General features: G+C 34.7%; 3 protein-coding genes across 3 annotated transcripts; 2 read left to right on the top strand and 1 right to left on the bottom strand.

Annotated features, from left to right (window-relative positions):
- The first annotated feature begins 2,658 nt into the window (after positions 1-2,658).
- On the top strand, positions 2,659-9,512 carry LOC128181688 (cilia- and flagella-associated protein 58-like). The gene is made up of 16 exons (XM_052850174.1): positions 2,659-2,753; positions 3,288-3,350; positions 3,954-4,318; positions 4,765-4,921; positions 5,122-5,316; positions 5,475-5,612; positions 5,921-6,080; positions 6,195-6,277; positions 6,415-6,606; positions 6,728-6,889; positions 7,122-7,409; positions 7,609-7,832; positions 7,963-8,074; positions 8,276-8,500; positions 8,610-8,743; positions 9,091-9,512. The coding sequence occupies exons 1-16, from the start codon at positions 2,745-2,747 to the stop codon at positions 9,206-9,208; spliced, it is 2,625 nt and encodes an 874-aa protein (XP_052706134.1). The 5' UTR covers positions 2,659-2,744; the 3' UTR covers positions 9,209-9,512.
- Positions 9,513-10,710: 1,198 nt separating this feature from the next.
- On the bottom strand, positions 10,711-15,137 carry LOC128180861 (putative transferase CAF17 homolog, mitochondrial). The gene is made up of 6 exons (XM_052849024.1): positions 14,819-15,137; positions 12,745-12,879; positions 12,405-12,585; positions 11,969-12,115; positions 11,598-11,697; positions 10,711-11,302 (listed from the first exon to the last, which is right to left on the bottom strand). The coding sequence occupies exons 1-6, from the start codon at positions 15,110-15,112 to the stop codon at positions 11,077-11,079; spliced, it is 1,083 nt and encodes a 360-aa protein (XP_052704984.1). The 5' UTR covers positions 15,113-15,137; the 3' UTR covers positions 10,711-11,076.
- A 1,712-nt stretch (positions 15,138-16,849) lies between these two features.
- LOC128181538 (uncharacterized) lies at positions 16,850-19,874 on the top strand. The gene is made up of 4 exons (XM_052849974.1): positions 16,850-16,968; positions 17,081-17,195; positions 17,545-18,176; positions 18,383-19,874. Exons 1-4 carry the CDS (start codon positions 16,926-16,928, stop codon positions 19,480-19,482), a joined length of 1,890 nt encoding a protein of 629 aa, XP_052705934.1. The 5' UTR covers positions 16,850-16,925; the 3' UTR covers positions 19,483-19,874.
- The last annotated feature ends 806 nt before the right edge of the window (positions 19,875-20,680 follow it).

Raw genomic sequence — 20,680 nt, 5'->3', positions numbered from 1 at the left:
TGAATTAGAAATACTATATCAAAAAGATTCTACAGGAATTGATATTTATTATTTATTGATTTTTTTTTTTTACTGAAAACGGTGTCTTTGTCTTCCTCTTCTTCTGTGTATTTTACATTGACGTCCCAGTACATATTGTACCATATTTTCAAGAAACGTCACAAACATTTGCTGGGGTTTTTTTTGGTGTTTTTTTTTGTTTTCAATTTTGACATACATGATTGTATCCATGCACCAAAAACATTTATTTTAATCACAGAGCAGTACTAGTATTATACACAAGATGAATTTTGCCAACCGTCCCATTAACGTCGTCGTTTTCTGATGACGTCAGCGGCGAAACAACGTTAGTGGAAAGCGCCCATAGGGGGCTTTCCCGGCATTGCTGGATTTGCCGGTGTTGCCTTCGTCGCCGATTTTGGAAATTGCGTCGCCGGAGTAAAGCAGGATAATGACCCCCGTAGAATAGTGACCGGAGGTCAATTTTCGACGTAGAATAATGACCCCCGGTTTCAGTCCGTTCCTACATGATGATCACAGATGCGCATCATTTACTTTAACATAAAATTGCTATTGAAACTGTTTACCTAAAGAATAAAATCCATAATGAGAACTAAATGGAAATGCTCTTTCTTTTCATTTTTTAAAAATCTAATATATTCGATCAGTGTTTATTAAATATTTAAGATATAAAACTATAGTCAGGTACTCTTCAAACAATTACTCTGAAAAATATAGCTCTATTTGTATTTGGCAAATAAAAATTTAAATGTTTAGAAATCGATGTGCATGTATATGTAATACGTAGAGAAAACAATTATATTGTAACATTATTTTTTGGTAAAAAAAAAAAAATCCTTTTTACCAAAATGTAAAAGTGAAGTATTCATATTCCCACGCTACCTGCCTCCTAAGTCTTTTTAAAGAAAATATAGGTCATTCTTCGATGGACAATTTTTCACCTGTGGATATTAATTGCTTACATGTATATTATTACAACAATTAATTACATCCAAGATTATTGTTCGTTACTTATCACACAATCTACTCAGAGAGAGAGAGAGAGAGAGAGAGAGAGAGAGAGAGAGAGAGAGAGAGAGAGAGAGAGAGAGAGAGAGAGAGAGAGAGAGAATGTTAATTATTCATTGTGTATGAATATGTTTTTCTTTACCTTTTAATATTACAGAATAAATTTAGTTATGCAACACCTGTACAAATTTCAGCTCACACTCGTGTAGACCTGGGCTTTTTGTTGCAGCAGCAAATGTAGAGTCGCGACAATATATATTTCAGCAATCTGTGCATAAATTTGGTAGATCAACTTCTTTTTCAAATAATATAGCTACTAGTGTATAAAATGCTGTAAATATTATTCATGGTAAAGTAACAAGTACTGTTCAGCAGATTTCTAGTTTTCATCTCTAGTGCAGCGTCGTTTCCTGCCATGTGTCGACGAATAAAGGGATCTAACTGTTAATAATCAATTAGTTTCAATGAAAGTTTGTTTTTTACAGATACGAAAAACTATATACAGCGATTTATAACAAGTTCGGTGTTGTTGTGCTGATAACTTCAAAATCAGCTAAGCAGAGTGAAAAATAAAGTAGTTTAAAAGTCAAATATATTGTATATGGGGTAACCTTTAAGATTATCTACGGCGGGGTCATTTTTAATGGGGTCATATTTCTCTTCATGTTTAACAAGGAGAAAATTGACTCCAGTGTCTTTTTTCTTTAGAAAAATCAAATTATTCTACACCGGGGCGGGGCGGGGCATTATTCTACGTGGAAAAATGACCCCGGTCATTATTTTACGGGGGTAATTATTCTTATTAACACCGGCAAGCGATTAGAGCAACGCTTTTTACCATTGCAGGTTTGGGAACAACATGCACAGCGTCTAGGTTATTATTAGGTTATAATATTCTACAAAACCTGAATTTCTGTAGCCCCAGTTTGTCCTACTTCATTGAAATACATCAGAACTGCAAATATCCTAAAAATTCCGGTCCAAATTACACTCACACACCCCTAAAAAAAAAAAAAAGGAGGGGGGGGGAGCACATGAAAAAATTAAAACCAAAATTTATGAAACAGGTTTAAAAAATTAAAGTTAATGCTGACAAGCAATTTATCGTGAACAGATTTCATTGTTCCAATCATCTCAAAGAGTAAAGGAGTGGATATGTGTAGTTTCTGCTGCTTTAGCCCAAACGATCGCACCGTAAAACATAAAATTATTCATAAAATGTAGATATACATGTATCTGCATGTTATGCCATTGTGGATATTATTATTATTTTTATGATGCGAGAATGGTTTCATTACATTTATTTTTGTGAGCAAATCAGAACAAGGCAAAGGTCTAATTTTCTTCTTTACATTTTATAGAATTTCGAAACAGGACTCTTTGGAGCATATCAAACGATAAATTGCCTTAGCTTGATAATCGAAAAGTTTACGAAAGAGTTAATCATATTCTTTATCGCAGATTTTCGGGTTTTCCCGGAAGAACTCGAAAAACACCATTATTTGAAAAATTATTTCAAATACTGATGATGATAATATTTCTTATCATATAGTTTATTTAGTAAATAGGTCAAATAAAAAAAGAAAATCTCATTATTATTATTTTACGTACGTGCGGCTATATTACAGTTGTCCTTAGTTACATGGCCGTAAATAGGACACACAGACAGACGTAGAGGCCGCTGCATATAACATTAGCTTCACTAAGCCGTCGAAATGGCCGAGGTATTTTTAATTTATTTCTATTTCCATCATATTTTATGTAGCAGTATTTTGTAATTTCTTGAATTATACACCAAATAATGATATTGTGTTTAAATTGGCTGCTTTGATGGCGAAAAGACAATTTTGTTTACGTGTTGCTATGCATGAAGACGAGAAAATTGTTATTGTATTTTGCCTTGTATTAATATATTTTACTCCATCAGCATGATGTTTCATAACTCAATCCGTATATCTTATTCTTAGCCATAAGCATGCATGTTATTTTAAATGAAAGATTTATCATAAGTGACATGCAGACAGTTCATAATTTTACAATAATTCATAGGCAACATGTACATGACTTCACACATACATATAGATTTTTATCTTTCTATCAATACCCTCTTTAAGTGAGTTTTATATTAGCAAATAAGTTGATATAACATTTCATAATTGTTTCCTATAGTAATAATTTAATGCAAATTAATTGTGTATATGTTGCATACGTCACTTAATTAAAACTTGATGTAAAAAAGTATTCAATTTTTGATGCAGGAAAAGGCTAAAGGTGGGATGGATGACAGTGCATTCGAATCCCTCGAAAAGGACTTCAAAGAGGTATAATTCTTATCACTGATAAAGTAAATCAAACATACAGTATACATACATGGACAAAGCCAAGCTGACCTAGCTTGTAATTCATGCATATTAAAGGAATGATTGAAACAATAAATCAATAAGAAAAATAATACAAATACCAGATTAAATATTTTATATAGACTGAATCAAAATCAACTAAGTTTATCTCATTTTTATTGTAATTTTCTAGTAATGGGAGAAGTGACCATTTTGTATAAAAATACAATATATTTCTTTTAAATTTATTTTTTCTGAACTTTATTTATTTTACAACGATTGATAAACAAGTTCTACAACTTATATTAATATCTCTCGTTGGCACGGATGTTTGTGCGAGGGGGTCATTGGTGTGGGAAGAAGCCGGAGTACCCGGAGAGAACCCACGTGTCCAAGCGGGCGACCGCCATACCCTATCACATACGACCTCTGTCGATCACGGGGATCGAACTCGGGTCGCAGCGGTGAAAAGCGAGTGCATTGGCCACTACGCTACCTGGACACCCTTTATTTTTTGAATTAAAGATTTCTTGTGAGATGAAGTTTTTGACAGACTTATATATTCTGGGTTTTTTTTCTATAAAGGTGCTTGAGCAACTAAAGGGAGATAAAACACTTGACAAATTTCGTCAGGAATATGAAAAACTCCACAAAGCTCTCAAAAAAAGTCATGAGAGTGAGAAACGTTTGATGCAAAAAACCAGGGAGTTAAATGCAGAAATAACAGCCAACTCTGCTAAAGTAGCTACAGCCCTGAAACTATCTCAGGAAGATCAGAACCAGATACAGTCATTGAAGAAAGAAATCGAGAAAGCATGGAAGACTCGAGATGCTGCCTATGAGAAGGAGACAAGAGCAAGGGAGACAATTCAGCAGCTGAAGATGGAAATAGCCAATCTGAGCAAACTTGTAGAGCAAGGTGCTGGACTTACAATGGGACAAGAACACAGGTAAAGGATTAGAGATAAAACATCGAACTTAAAGGGTCTTAATTCAGCGAATAAGAATTGGTATACTGTTGCACCTATGAAGCATGCATACATGTATGTTAATATAAATTCAAAGTAAGTCTTTAAAATAAAAATATTACTTAAAGAAATGCAATTGAAGACTTGATATATATATTATGTATTGTAAATTGATGTGGATATTACCTTCTCATGTTGTACGTCAAGTATGCAAATCCAACCTAATTTTTCAATCTTCAGCTATCTCACTGTATTCACCAATTATATTTCAAAATAATCTAATGCATGTATCTAATGCTTGTATGTCATTGTATAATTTTTTGGTTAAGTAAAACATCTTGCAAATTAAAATTACCAAGACCAAGTACAAACGTACATTGTGAAAAAGTTGCTTATAAATTTACTAATATGCATATATTTTTTTCTAGTGTCAATGAGCTATTGAAAATGAAGGAAGAGCTAACAAAGGAGAGAGATGAGCAGCTGAACGACATTGTTAAACTGCGGGAGTCCCTTGCTCAGGCAACGTCACAGCAGCAGAAGTTGGAATCTGATAAGAAAGAATGTGAAGAGAAAATCCAAGAGGTAATTAAAGTACTTGTATTCAACATTTAAAAAAAAAAATAGTCCTAACCAATGCAAAGAGACATATAGTAGTTACAAATCCTTGATAATAGATTGCTCTTAAGCAATTTCCTTTCTGTCTTTTAAAGTCAAAGTGAAAATTGTTTCTTTTATTCCAAAAATATCACAGAAACATCTATACATTATTTATTAAATTTCAGCTCAACCAAGAAATTCAGGTGAAGAACAATGAAGCTCAGCGTGAGAGCAGGAAGAAGGACAAGATGGAGAGAGAGCTGAAACAGGCCAAAGCCGATCTGGACGCCAAGACTGGAGAGATTAAGAACCTGCAGGGCCGTGTTGAGAACTACAAGGGTGACATCTCTAAACTAGAGCAGCAAATGAAAGAACAAAAGGTGGGTCTCCTATCAGATTTTGTTATTGACTATTTCTTCAGTTAAGAACAAAAGACCTATTTGCATACTCATTTTATATGTTCTTTAGAAATAGAATGTATGATAAATTTTTTCATATGAGATACATTTATTATATGGATGGTTTTCTTTTTTGACAGATTTTGAATGAGAGAACTATTAAGGATGCTGACATCTTACATACTCGGTTTGCCAAGCTTCAGTCAGACTTTGAGAGTCAGCTGATTACCACAGATCAGCTGACCGCTGAAAACCAGGCCAGAGTCACAGAGCTTAAGGTACTCCCAAAAAGTATTGTCACTGCATGATTTATTTTTTTTTCTGGAACTATAAGAAAATATACAGTTGAACTTTATATTGCAAACCGTAATATTTGGATCACCACTGATGTTAAACTCTGATAATTAAGGAAGTCCTAATCACTTTAAAATGCTCTGATATTTTATCTGGAAGATATTTTTTGGTCCCTTGAAGTTTGAGATAAAAAAGCTGGATTAAGTCTTAGAAAATCAGAGCTCTTTTGAGGTTTTTATTTTTTATTTGTTTCTTATTTTTGGTTATATATGGTGTTGTGATATAATTATAGCAAAAAGAGGATGAGGTTAACCAGCTCAAAGGGGAGACTCAGCGACTGAACAAAATGAGGGAAACCATTCAAAGGAAACTTCGGCAGGTGGAGGAGAATAAGTCAGATGTCGAGCAGCAGAGGGAGACTCTCAAAAGTCAGATCATTGGCTTGGAGAGAGGTAATGCAGTGTTTGATTTTAATTAATATATGGTCACTTTTCATTAAAATTTCTATCTATGAATTAAGTACGACAGAATTCAGAAATGCATATGTGTTTAACTCTCTTCTACAGAGCTGGAGGCTGCCAAGAAACAAGCAGAGGCTGACAAGAAAACTATTGATGATAGAACAAGGGAACGGGACATTCTGCAAAAGGTTTGATCCTAAGTAGATAGCTTGAGGTCAATTTATAGATCAAGGAAATTCAGGCAATTACTTAGAAACCTGCTGCTCTCCCCTTCTTTCTAAAAGGTGTTTTTTAACATTATGGTTACCAATATTTTTTTTTACAGAGCATGCTGAAAGCAGCCAGTGCCACACAGAAGCAGATTCATCTTGTCCGCCTTCATGAGCAGTCCAAGAAGAACCTGGAGCAAGACATTCAGAACTACAGGGAGGAGGCCCAGAAACAGAGGAAGATCATCTACCAGCTGGAGAAGGAGAGAGATCGCTACATCAACGAGGCCAGCGATCTCACGCAAAGGGTATGCAGCTTTACACTCAGTGACAAAAAGAATCATTCAAAGTTCATGCTTCCTAAACAACATTCAATATTGACTTAGATAAATGAACATTTTATTAGATGCACCTTTGTTTTCTGTACAGGTTCTCTCACATATGGAAGATGTCAAGGTTCGCGAGATGCAGATTTTCGATTACAAAAAGAAGATTGCTGAGGCAGATACCAAACTGAGGCAGCAGCAGAACTTGTATGAGGCTGTACGAAGTGACAGGAACTTGTATAGCAAAAACCTCATCGAGTCTCAGGTAGGTTTGCTTTCATTACTGTTCAATGAATTAAAACAATCTAAATGTATTTGAATGGAATATTATGGTCATGTTTTGGTGAATCATATTCAGAGATTCAGACTTTATAGAAACGGTTGATCTCCAAGACGAAGAAATTGTTGAACGAGAGCTTTTAATTAAAAAACAAAACAAAATGTATCAGAATTATTATAAAAAGATCATTTAAAAATGTTTGTTGAATCAAATTTAGGATGAGATTACCGAGATGAAGAGAAAGCTGAAGATCATGAACCATCAGATTGATCAACTGAAGGAGGAGATTCAGGCCAAGGAGAATGCCCTCCTCAAGGAGCACTTTGAACACCAGCGTGTGGAGAAAGACAAAGAAAACCTCAAGTCCGAGTTGAACCGCCTCAAACAGCAGGCGCAGGAGAGCAAGGCATACATTGAGGCGCAGGAGGCTGAGGAGAGGAAGCTGCTGAAGATTATTGCTGAGGCGGATGCTGAGCGAGTCAGACAGAAGAAGGAGCTCGATCAGGTACACACCACAAAGTTACAATTGAACCTGGGTATTTGAATCAATATGCTAATCAGTACATAAAAACAATTTATTCTCGTCCAAAGCTGTAAATTTTTATCTTTTTACTAGTGTTTGTTTGTACCGTATTTTTTACAGATTAAATTTCTTCTATATTCTACATGTTTTAATAAGTGAAAAAAAAAATTGACAATTACAGGTGATCAGCGAGAGAGATATTCTAGGAACACAGTTGGTTAGGAGAAATGATGAATTGGCTCTTCTGTACGAGAAGATCAAAATCCAACAGTCCACACTGAATAAGGGAGAGATTCAGTATAACCAGAGATTGGAGGATATCAGAGTGCTCAAACTCGAGATCAAGAAACTCAGACGGGCAAACGCCATTTTGGAGAAGAGGGTAGCCAATGTAAAGGACCTCAGGTAACTCAAATATATACAGTTTGAGGCAGAAAAAGATTTGATGTCAGTTGAGTTGTATTTTGAGAATTTAAAGTGGTTGTCAGGAAAGTTAGAAGTTAATGTGTTGCATATTGACTCATTTCCTTTGCAGACTCGAGGTATACCACATTCAGAGAGAGTTGCTGAGGGAGAGAACTCGATGCAAGGCCCTGGAGGAAGAGTTAGAGAATCCTATGAATATCCACAGGTGGAGAAAACTAGAGGTAAGTATTCTAATTAAACTTGTCCTCTAATTTCTTATTTTTGTTACATTTGTAACAGGCTGTTTTTAAGTGCAAATCAAACAGTAGATAAATGGGTGAGGAAAATATTAAGAAATTAGGAATATTCTCATTGATATGGTTATTTACACAGAGAGTAACTATAAGAAAACTTTATCATTGTGATTTTACATTGATTTGCAGGGAAGTGACCCAAGCACCTATGAGATGATTCAGAAGATTCAGACTCTACAGAAACGATTGATCTCCAAAACAGAGGAAGTCGTGGAGAAAGAGCTACTGATCCAAGAGAAAGAGAAACTCTATCTAGAACTGAAGCACATCTTGGCACGACAGCCTGGCCCAGAGGTTGCCGAACAGCTTACGATTTACCAGCAGACGCTCAAGGAAAAAACGAAACAAATGAAGGTAATGCCGTCTTGTACTTTTTTTTTTAAAAATAGCTGTAATACACCTTTAAATTTTAAATATTTGTGCAAAGATTTCAGATTTTAATTTGGGTTGTTTGTTTTTTCAGTCTATGGCATCGGAATTAAATATGTACGAATCACAAGTCAATGAATACAAGTACGAAATCGAGAGAATAGCTAGAGAACTACAAGAAGTCAAGAAGAAATATTTCATGCAGAAAAAGAAAGAACAACAAACAAAGTAAGGATGTGGACATTTTCTTTAAGAGTGCTTCATCACTTTATACATCTTATGATGTATATACTGTAAATTTCTTATATTACGCAGGTACTTAATTCCGCGATCCCGCTGTTTTGTATCAATTTGTGAGAATATAAAGTCGCATACACAGAACATTTATCCATATTTATTATAGTTCCCAACTCTCAGAAAATAAAGACGAGATTTTAAAATCCGCGACGGGTGCTTCTCACGATTTTAAGCAGACATAAATTACTCACGTTTAATTAGGAATTTACAGTATGCACAATTGAAAATAAAATGCTTATGAAAAATTTCATGTACATTAATTTCTTCTGCTTTTATAGAGAAAGAGAGAGGGCGTTAGCACAAGCGGGGGCCCCTGTTATTCAACCCCAGAGAACAGATGGGCCCCGATTCACAGGAGGGGGATTCAACCTAAAGTCTACTAAAACAGCCGCTTAATCAGAACTGAGTCTAAAAATAGCAGATCCAGCATGTGATTCATGGATCCAACAATTTCTTCCTATACTCACGTAAAATATCAAGTTATCAAGGTTTTATTTTTTGGACTCTGCTAGACAAAATCTGATATTATTTTACTTATGTTTAGAGCAAATAAAAGATGAAGTTTAATATTTATGAAAAGAAGAATGTGTTATGAAAGCTTTCACTTATTTGGAACTTTACTTTAGGCTTACATCTGTGATAATTTGTTGTTTTTATGTGAGTTTATATCACAAATTTTAATAAACATGATGAATTCTTATTTTTCATTGTTTTTTTATTGATCTAGGACACATTTTACATCATGAATAGCCACCAAAATTGACATTAGTTATTGGTGTACCATATACATGTACCTAGGGTGGTTTTTCATATGTCACAAAATTTGCAAAAATGGGAAAATCTGTAATTCTTCTTTTTATGTGTGTAAGTTATTTTGGCATTTTAAACAGTTTTAATACTTGTAACAAAAAATGCCAGAAATAGTTCCTGTGTATTATGTATTTTGCAGTATCATGAAAAAAGCAGAAAAATAACCAGATATGTGGCATACATATTACATATATTTCATCTCAACCTTTCAAAATTGTCTTGATTTTGAAAAATGTCTCTTATTGTTAAATGCAATTCTAATACTTTATTGAGTGTATTATTGGCATTGAATGTAATTTCGTACATTTCGGTAAAAACTGGTACTAGATCCAGTCATAGTCTTAGAAAGTAATGTAAACCAAATTTTATCATGGCAAATATTTCTCAAGAACCAGTGCATTAATTTTTCTCTTACTTTAACTTTATTAACACTGGCTAATTGGCAAAAACTTGCCACTGTAAACCAATTGCTGGTCAATATCAGTATAATTTCACCGTTAATAAAATTGTTTTATAGTTTATCATTGGTAAATATTGGTTAATATTCCCTATGAATAGAGGTTGGGCAAGTTTCATATTATGTACTAAAATTTGCAAAATTAAAATGTTCACATGGTTAAAATGACAGTCCTGGTTATTTTACATAAGAGGATGGGAAATATGACGGACCGACCGATTTTACAACCAGTCCCACTGTCACCAAACTTCAAATTGCTGAACTCAGTCTTAAAAGAAAAGTGCATGAATTTGAGTTCAAAACTTTGACTTGAGGCCGACTCATTGACTCGCGAAAAGTTGGTGACAGTGGGGCTCAACCCCCTGAGTTCTACTATTAGATGCTTTACTAACTGAGCTATCTGATGTCAGCAATCAAACAGGTCTAACTCGTGATCAATGTGTCTTCAATAAACACTTTTCTTATCACATACAGTGTAGCAAAGGATTTATACAAGTACAGGTGCATGTACCCCAGGACTAATTAAAATTGAACCTAAAAAGGTAAACAATTCAGGACAAAGGCATTATATTAATTGAGACTATAAGAAAAAAAAAGAAAAAACAATTGAAACTTTTTGAATTTCAGTATCAAGAGATTTTTATTTCAGCAAATGTTCCTGATATAAATATCATTAGATAAATTTCCATGAAATTATCTGAATAACTGTTGCCAAAATTGAATCATGATGAAATTAAATAAAAAATTAACAAATAACAACAGTAATTGGATTTTAGCTTATTGATTCATATAAAATATGGTACATTATACATTTTTAAATAATATCCTGAAATGTCCAAACTTTTCTTATTAATTTCATTATTCACTCAAAAAAAGCTAAATAAATAGAGCATTAAAACCAATTAACAAATCATATGACAAGGATCACTTTGCTTTGCAAAATATGCTGTCAAATCTTCAATTTCAACATGCAAAGAGCCACACAAAATTATCACGGTTATTGTTGCACAGTTATCTCCCCTTCTTGTGGCCACCAGCTTGGAATATGAGCCTTCACACTGTATAAATGTCCGTCTGATGAAGGAATCACCAGCCTCTTTTTCATTTCAGCCAATCTAATCAGTCCTAATCCAAACCTATCCACCGAATTCCTGTACTTTCCAGCATTTTTTTTGGTATCCTCTGTTTCTATGGTAACTCCTGATTGTATGTTTTCTGGTACCCTATAAATAAAATGATATGATTAAACAAATTTTATTTACATTTAAATACTTTAATAATTTGTTAAAAAAAAAAAAAAAAAAAAAAAAAAATTTAAAAAAAATTAAAAATTATCATGCATTTTCTATATTGAAAATATTCTTTAAATATTAACTACTCGATTGAAAAAAAGGGTTTCATATTTAAATTGCAAAATTAATTTTGAAAAAAAATACTCTTCACCTATCATACATCATAAATATACATAGAGTTTTATTTTGGGAGATTCCAGTTAATCTATAAAAACATAATAAACACCTTTCGAACTCTATGGGAGCCAGTCGTTTCCTGATGACTCCAGTGTGATAAGACCGGGCAGTCAGCTCCTGACCAATGTAACAGCCCTTGGTAAAACTCACTGCAGTCAAAATTGTTACAAAATTATACCTCAATACTTTTTATTTGCAGGACACATCATTACATTTTTTTAACACCTGAGAGTAAAATATATACATTTATGCCCCCCCTCCCCAATACCAATAATTCAATTACAATGTACAAGTATTGAATCTTCAGTTAACTGATACCATAGTAGTTCTAATGTCATAAAAAGAAAAACAATTAATACATGTAGCTGTTGGTAAAATTTCGGTCAATAATAGCATAAATAAAAAGAAAAGTTCGTTAACCTCCATCATGGAAGACCAGGTTACTCTCCAGTGGTAGACAGTTTCCTGGGGGTAGGTCCACAGTCCCCTCTGGTAGCCCCACTTTGTATCTCTGTATGTGGTATTCCTTCTCCTCCCTGGTTTCTATCTCGCAACCTGGGTCTATTGCTGAAAATATCATAAAGAGAATATATATTGTATGATTTTAATTCATACAAATTATTAATGTATTAATTTTGTTTAATACACATATTCAGGAAATAAATTCAATTATAAAAGCTACCGAATTTATACAAATATTAACTAAGTGGGGACATTTTACACGTTTTAAACTGCCAATATTTATCTTATTGTAAGCATAACAACATAGTCAACTTTTTTGTAGAATAAAAATGACATTCAAAACACAATAAAATTTGTCAGGTCATTTATCATAACTCATTCATCTGCTTCGTACCTGCAAGAACTTCAGACCCGTCTTTTGCTACAACTCTCCAACCAAACTGTTCTAATCGTGGATCAGGATGTGCCAGAGTGACCTCCCCTTGTTTAAATGGCAGCCATAACCTCTTTCCTAACTCTTCTGATGGGAGAGCTGCAAAGGTCCTGTATTCATCACTTACTTCAGTTATATCAACCTGCAAAAAAGAGTCCAATTTAATCAGATAAAAATTTTTCTTAATTGATGTAGCAAAAAATAAGAGTAAAAAAGGGTACATCGATAATGCATTCTCAAAAAAAAATTACAACAAACCAAAGTTTAAAAATTTCTTTATGACTTCTATCAGTTTACTTACCTTTTTTCTAATTTTGTATTTTTTAAAAAGTGAAATAACTTCTTTCGACACTTCATGGTCACATTCTATCAGAACACATGAAGTCTCATTGTCAAGATTTTTTTTGTATATTATCATATCATACAGCACTCTGCCCTAAAAAGAGAACAAGATGCACATGTATAATTCATAAAGTTTGATGCACAGCTTGGTAGTGAGTATCTTTATTTAGTTTTTGTAAGCTTATATCTTGTAAATGAACTACACATAGTGATGTTAGAACCTTTTAACAAGAGCTTGGACTTCGGGTAGTTGTGTCAAACAGCAATGTGACTTAGGCCTGTCTATTTCATTGCTGGCCACTAAGCGATAACTCTTTGAAATCAACAAGGCTTTTGAGCTAATGCTACGCAATCGGTGCATATTTCGCTTGAAACCGCGACACTATTTTTAACTTGTTTTGACGCAAGAAATAGATAGCTTCGTCCAACCGAAAGTCCAAGGTCTTGTTAAAATGGTTCTAAATGTATCTAAAAAGAAAATTTAAGAAAGGTACTTTCATATATCATTGAAGATGTAGTGAAGAACATTATTCAACCATCATGCAAGGTGCATTGTTTTGTCTGTTTCATATATTATATCGATGTGATTAGATGATGTATATTTTTTTTTAGTTTAAATCATATCAATTTCCATACCTGTTAACCTTTCAAAGCTGCTATGTGGGAGAATCTCCCCCTTACCAACTTGGCTAAGGGGGAGATTTTGCGTAAACGACGTTTTTTTTCACGTGAAATGCAAATATATATTAAAAATACTGTTAGATACCTTATTTTACCACTGTAATTAATGCTTTTGCAATCATTTTAAATTTTATTATTCTAAGACTACCAGTGTGCAATTACAACTTGTGTTGCTGTACATGTTCAGAAAACTATTATTTTGTTTGCATGGTACAATACAAGAAGTCAATAGTGCCACTTTTTATATTAAGTCTTCTTATTGTTCAGTATTGAACCATCACTGCATGCTGACATCTAGGGTAGACACAGAAAATTTATTTTGCGTATTTTGAATTTGCAGTGAAACCCAGTTAAGAAAATACCAGTAAATAATATTCATTAAAATTATATTTTTTGCCTTATATATAGGATAGGTTTTTAATTCACAAAACAACATGTATTTCTCCAGTATCATTTAAAAATTATCTCTGTTTTAATGTCTATAGCATCTCTGTAATCATAGTACCGGTACTAAACTCTTGTGAAATGCTTTTACACTTTTTCCTCGAGCTTCACTTTTATCGGTAGCTTGTATAAACACTCAGTGTTCCAAACTCACTTTGATTTTTACCGATTGTGCTGGCCAGACAGAATTAGTCACGACTCACTGCACGTGGCTTGGGTGCTTTACCTGTGCACCTGTTAAGTGACACCACTGGCTGTGTATTGTTTTCTTTGGTGTTACAGAGTAAAATCAAGATGTTTTAAGCTTTCACTTATTTTTTTATAAGGCCTATGCATAACTAAATACGTAACTGATTTAAGTCAAAACCGGAAGTAATCGTAAAAAGTAAACTGGACTATAACATGTCATACTATGATCACGGTAGAGAGTACTTGGATGGATGTTGATATATTCATGCTACACTGCACCTTTTTGAGCTCAAAATCAGAGAAAAACCAGCAGTGGTTGTTGAAATTTGCATGTAAAGATTCAGAATTGGGGGGGGGGGGGGGTATGGGGAAGACAAATACGATTGCGGGAGAAATTTGTCTCCCGCGCGGGAGATAATTTGGATGCGGGAGATCTTAGATTTTTAGGCCGTTTTGCGGGAGTCTCCCGCGCAATGCGGGAGGGTTAACAGGTATGCAATTTCAAATCAAATCAATAAATTTTCAAATCTCAGCAAGATCGATTCGCTGAGACTTAAAAATTTTGACTGTACATGTATGTCTCCTTGGAAAAGACTTCAGTCAAAATTTTCTGTCTTGGTAAATCTCACTGCGATTAGAAATTTACATAAATGTTCTGAATATAAATATTATAGATCAAAGTGTGTGTGTTTTAAATGGATATATAGATGGCACCATACTTGAGAATTTAACATCATGGTATAAATCGACTCCCTCTCCCCACTCAGCAGGAATACATCATTGGTGACTAGTCCTTGTAAAAATGGAAACACATCAGCTCCTTGTAATCTGACCATGCCCCGACTCTTTATATTATAAAGCTTCCATGATTTCCATTCCTGGTAGGTTCTTGTTTCCCTCCCTGGGAAACTGATACCGTCTCCATTGTTTGTTTCAACCTTGTGACAGCGACATAAGATGGATATAGGCCTTCTCTGTATTATTGTTAGCCAGTTTGTTTTGAGAAGCCTCATTTTACATTGTATCTGTAGTTAATTTCTAAAAGGTAAATCATAAATCATAGACAGGTGTTCGTGCATGCATATCAAAGAAAAGTATACTGTCGTGAAAATGTCGTGAAATGAAAGCACACAAGCAAAACATTTGAAAATTAGCAAAAATTGCATATTGTGTAGACTATATAAGTGATACCTTTAAAAAAATTAATTGATAACTCATAGAATTAAATATTAGCGGATTTAGCCTACCTAACTCACTCACTTACTAACTGTGGCTAACATTAATCCGAATAGATCAAGAAAAACTGGAAACAAAATGCGAGTCCTAAAATTCAAAATTGAACTCGTACAGAATTCAAAATTCCGTAAATTTATTCAGTTTCCCCCCCACATCACATTGAGAAGTTTGTGACAGATATTTCTGCCCCCCCCCCTCACCTTTTTATTTTTGCATTGAGATGGTAAGGGTTGAGATTGAACGTTAACCTCCCCCGTGCAAAAGAATAAGAAAAAAAAACTATTCCCGTTTGCACACCAAAAGGATAGGAAACATGTTCTTATGTTCTTTCAACTACATTGTAACTATATATTAATAGTATACTATACTATTTATAGTCCGTCGCCTGAGAGAGAGAGAGAGAGAGAGAGAGAGAGAGAGAGAGAGAGAGAGAGAGAGAGAGAGAGAGAGAGAGAGAGAGACAGACAGACAGACAGACAGACAGACAGACAGACGGATACACATAATAGACAGACAGACAGACGAACAAACAGACTATGCCAGAGCAAAAAGACTACAAATTACACTAAGTATCTATATGGTCTATTTTTACGAAAGCCCATTTAGCGCGATATAACGCGAAACTTGTGCAAATAAACGCGTATATAACTTTCGCGAACAAACCAGATCAGTGCAAAATTACCACCAGGTCACATTAAATATCTTTTCCGATAAAATACAAATATTTCAATAAGAATTAAATCCACGTTCTTCAAACCAACGTAATCCATTTTGAATTTCTTCTTCTTTATTCACTAATATTTTTTATTTTAATTTATTAACGTAATTTACAATTCTCCATACGTCTTCCTTACGCCTGTGAATTTCAAATATATTACATTCGAGGCAATTAAGACACTTTTTGTCTAATAATTACGTCTGAAAATATGATTTTTATATAATATTTTTATATTATATTACATAGATTTTCTAATCAAACATGAATGCAAAATGGTCATAATCAAACTTTAATCGGGGTTATTTTCTTCACCCTCCCCCCCTTTCCTCCTTTTACATAAAAGAAAAATGCCGTGACAAAAGATTAAAATTTACAAATCAATTACTGAAAAATATTTCGAGAGTGTCTGTATTTACATGTATAGGACATTCCTAAAAGATATGCTTCGCGCGGATTGATTTTTATAAGTAAAAATTCTAAAAAGCAACCACATATTGTCATAGCGAAGTAATTGTAAATATTCAATCAATAACTGTTAAAATACCACTATTCTATTTTCAAGCAAGAGTAATATATTGTTATTGTTATTAACATATATATAGTTCAGGATTTAATTGATTATCAGTGTTTATCTTTGGTGCCAACAAATGGCACTTAAAAGCCCAATGTGGAAAGGAGATTCTTAAAACTGAGCAAACATTTTTTGGAATTACTCTACTTTTTCACATTGTTTAAACCCATTTTCGGGTGGGCTTTTCTTTTGACAGACATTTACATACCAGCTTCATCTTCTACGGTAAAAGCGCATTTCAAAATCATCACACATGAGGGCATTTCTTTGAGAAGTTTATTAGATCCAGTGGAAAGGAATTATGACAATACGAGCATTAATAATTTCAAATTTCCTGGCATTTTGTGAGTTGAAATCTTTAAATTTTAAGTCAAATTCCAAATGTTCTTATCTATCAATATGTCTAATATCTATCTCCATATAAATCTCTCTCTAGCTTTGATTCTTTTATTGCAGGTGTCATAGCAAATCCAAGAAAAAATGAGCTTAACAACTCCAAGAAAAGCGTGGAACCGACCGTGTTTTGGCCCATACTCAGATCCCGACACAACATCACCGACCCCCAGTACAGGTAAAACATTCTCGTAGTCTCTAGCACCGAGGTTCAGTGGTAATAATATTGTCATTTGCAAAAAAAAAAAATATATTGTCATGTACAAAATTCAATTCTCAAAAGTTTTGTAATAGAAAGTACATTGTATTCGTTTTAAGAGCTAGTATAGTAGATAGAATTACTGATTATCATAAAGGGAATAGCCGTCAAGTTAGTACTTTTAGGGCTATTAGGTGGCCATAGTACTGTAAGTGTTGTTACGGGTTCAAATCTTCCTACTGGTGGCCGTTTTTCTTTGTGAGACCATAAAACCGAAATTAAGTTTGAATCTATCATGTGTCAGGGTTTTCCTCCCTTTTTCTTTCAGTGTGGCTTTCCTTCACTCTGTCACTATGGTAACGAACCCGCCAACTTCTCTCCCATATCCAATACACTTTTTGAAGTTCTCGGGTACTTCCGACTCTTTTGCTGAGGCTCCTTGGGATGTGAACAGTTTTTCGACCAACACTTCAATGGCAATCCTGTTATATCTATATTTCGAAGAACCAATGCAAAATGCAACTTTAATCCAGTTTGAAGGTAACAGTGGCGGATTTGAACTGATGTTGGAAAGCGGCATTTTGAAAGCTCGGTTTCACTCCCTTGATGGAACAAAATTCGAACACAGTGCCCCAGAATTCGACCTTAAAGCCCACGAGTGGCATTTTGTTGGCGCCGAGTACAACCACCTATGGGATCCCGACGACCAGTTTGATTTGCTGTACGTCAGCGAGTCTGCATTCAATGCGACAGCCCATGTCTCCACGCTTCGTAATGTCGGTAACATTCCAGATATCGATATCAGTGGATGTCTGCGCATTGGGAAAAACTTTAACGGAGAAATGGCATTTCATGGGTATATGTCATGCCTTCAGTTTTATGAAGTCTCGGTTTACCACCCGAAGGACATTCTCAAGGACCCGTTTGTAAAATGTGACCCCAACCTATGGACGATGGACTGTGAGTTTGTATATGATTTTTTAATTTTTACATTTATTTATGTTTTCACAAACTGAAACAATAACTTAACAATGCATGTAAAATAAGTTGAATTTATTACCTGATTACATGAATGGCCAAGTTGTATTGATACACTAGTTTCAATGCTAATAGGACTTAATTTGTTAATGTGAGCAGATAAATGAGGTCTGGTTACAATTTTTCAGGGGATACAACAGCAGATTTTATTCCAGAAGCATCTCCTTTTTGCGTGTCAGATGTTACAACTACACAGCAAATGACGCCAACTGAGCATTTCTCAGCATCGACAACAGAGTACGGATCAGCAATTCGGCAGTTCACTACACAACCTGTAACAACATTCGAACAATCAACCATATTGGACATGTCAACGATACGGACTGGGACAACTGACAAACAATCAACGACGCAGTCTGGATCAACAGTCAAGCAGTCCACGACAAAGCCCGAGTCGACAGTCGAGCAACTGTCGACAAAACAAGAGTCGACAGTCGATCATCTGTCGACAAAGCATGGATCAACGGGTTATCAAGAAACTACGACACTGTCTGGATCGACAGACGAGGTATTAACGACAAAGCCGGGGTCCGCAGGTGTACAATTGACGACAGATCCATTAGTTCCGGGGTCCACAGTCGAGCAACACAGCACTAGACATGGATCGACGGTAGAGCAATTTACGACGAAGACTGGGTCATCTGTCAAGCAACCATACACATATTCTGAATCGACAGTTCAACAATTCACTACAGATTCGGGGTCGACGGTCGATCAACAAACGACAAAGCACGAAATGACGGTAGATCAAATTACGACAGGGTATGGGTCACCTGCCAAACATCCAACAACCTTGTCTGGATCGAAATTCGAACTAACAAATGCAAAGTCGACACTCGAGAATCTCACATCGCATTCTGGGTCGACAGTCGAACAATTCACAACACAATCTGGGATGAAATTCGGGTCAGGATCGGGATCGACAATTCCGCCATCAAATATTTCCTCCACAGCAGCAAAACCAACCCTTTGGTCCTTTGAGTCCCCTTTAGAACGCTGCGTTCGATTTGAAAAACTGTCGAGCAATCGAGCAATCAGGGTTGCAGATTTAGGTGTGTACACTTTCACAACGATGTCGGAATGTGTACATCAATGTCTTACAAATGACATGTGTTTGGCTATTTCCGTTGAATACGTTGGTGGTTCTGTTCTCTGCTCAACCAGTTCCGATTATTCCAGCACAGCGCTCGCTCCTGGACACGAAACTTATTACCGATTTTATATATAAAATCTAGTTTTGCAGTATATTGATAAGACTATATATGAAGGTTAATTACCATCTTTTCTGAAAAATATTAGGATATATACATGTACGTAAAATAAATCAATAATTTTATTTTGGTATATAACGTGTTGTTGAGTTGTGACGTCGTACAATATGATGCCATCCTTTTCTGTGACTTTCTGGCACTCATTCAAAACCCCACTTACTAGTATGTTGGAAATATTTTATTTATGATATAGAAAGAATATGGAATTGTTGTAAACGCATGAAAAATGTTAATCCGAAAGAAATCAAGAATAATATTTATTTTGAATAAATTGGTATGCAAAGACGATTTAAACAAACTTAGTACAGCTAAGAGGTTCAAGGGGCAATGCACTGTACCTATCATTAAAATGAACGGTGAAAGAGAGAGAGAGAGAGAGAGAGAGAGAGAGAGAGAGAGAGAGAGACTGTCAATTCTGTATAAACACTCACCAGTAAAATCAAAATTTAGAACATGACAAAATGATAACATTGAAACTAGAGCAAAGCTCGTTGCAAAGCAACGAGTGGGTCTTCCTTTAATGTCGAAAGTAAAGCTATATGTTCCTGTAAGATGGAAAGTTCTTAAACCAATAACAAGATCACCTAAAACGAAAAGAACAAAAATCGAATAACTCTTGGTACGACTTAACAAAATCCGATTGATTCTGAGTACGAATTAACAAATACCTTTTCGATTTCAAGAATGACTTTACAAAAGATAAAAATCCGAATGTGTTCAGGTACGACTTAACAATTATTTTTGGTACGAGTTAATTTAACTTTTAATTTGATGCTATTTTTTAAACCAAGGACGCAGAATCAAAATTTCCGGAAAAATCAATTTTAAAACCCCGATATCTCTGTAATGCATCGTCCGATTTTAAAACGGCTTTCAGTGTTAGATTCAGCTTAATAAGCTCTACAAAACACACATTTGATTTGATCAGAAAATTCATTTTTTCGAGAAATTTGTTTCACTTCCGGTTTCGACCGGAAGTGACCGATTTTCATTTCGAGCCTTATTACAGAGGTAAATCGATTAAATCATTACCATTGAAAATTTCAAGCCTCTATCTTAAAGCGTTTTTGAGAAACGCCGCGGACAATATCACTTTTTGAAAATTTAAAAAATGACGAAACGTCGAAACGGAAGTGACGTTTTCTAAGAAAATTC

Source organism: Crassostrea angulata, chromosome 4 (assembly GCF_025612915.1).
Source record: "Crassostrea angulata isolate pt1a10 chromosome 4, ASM2561291v2, whole genome shotgun sequence".
NCBI classification, from domain to species: domain Eukaryota; kingdom Metazoa; phylum Mollusca; class Bivalvia; order Ostreida; family Ostreidae; genus Magallana; species Magallana angulata.
The sequence above is the reverse complement of the archived record's forward strand: the minus strand, read 5'-3'. Positions and strand labels throughout refer to the sequence as shown.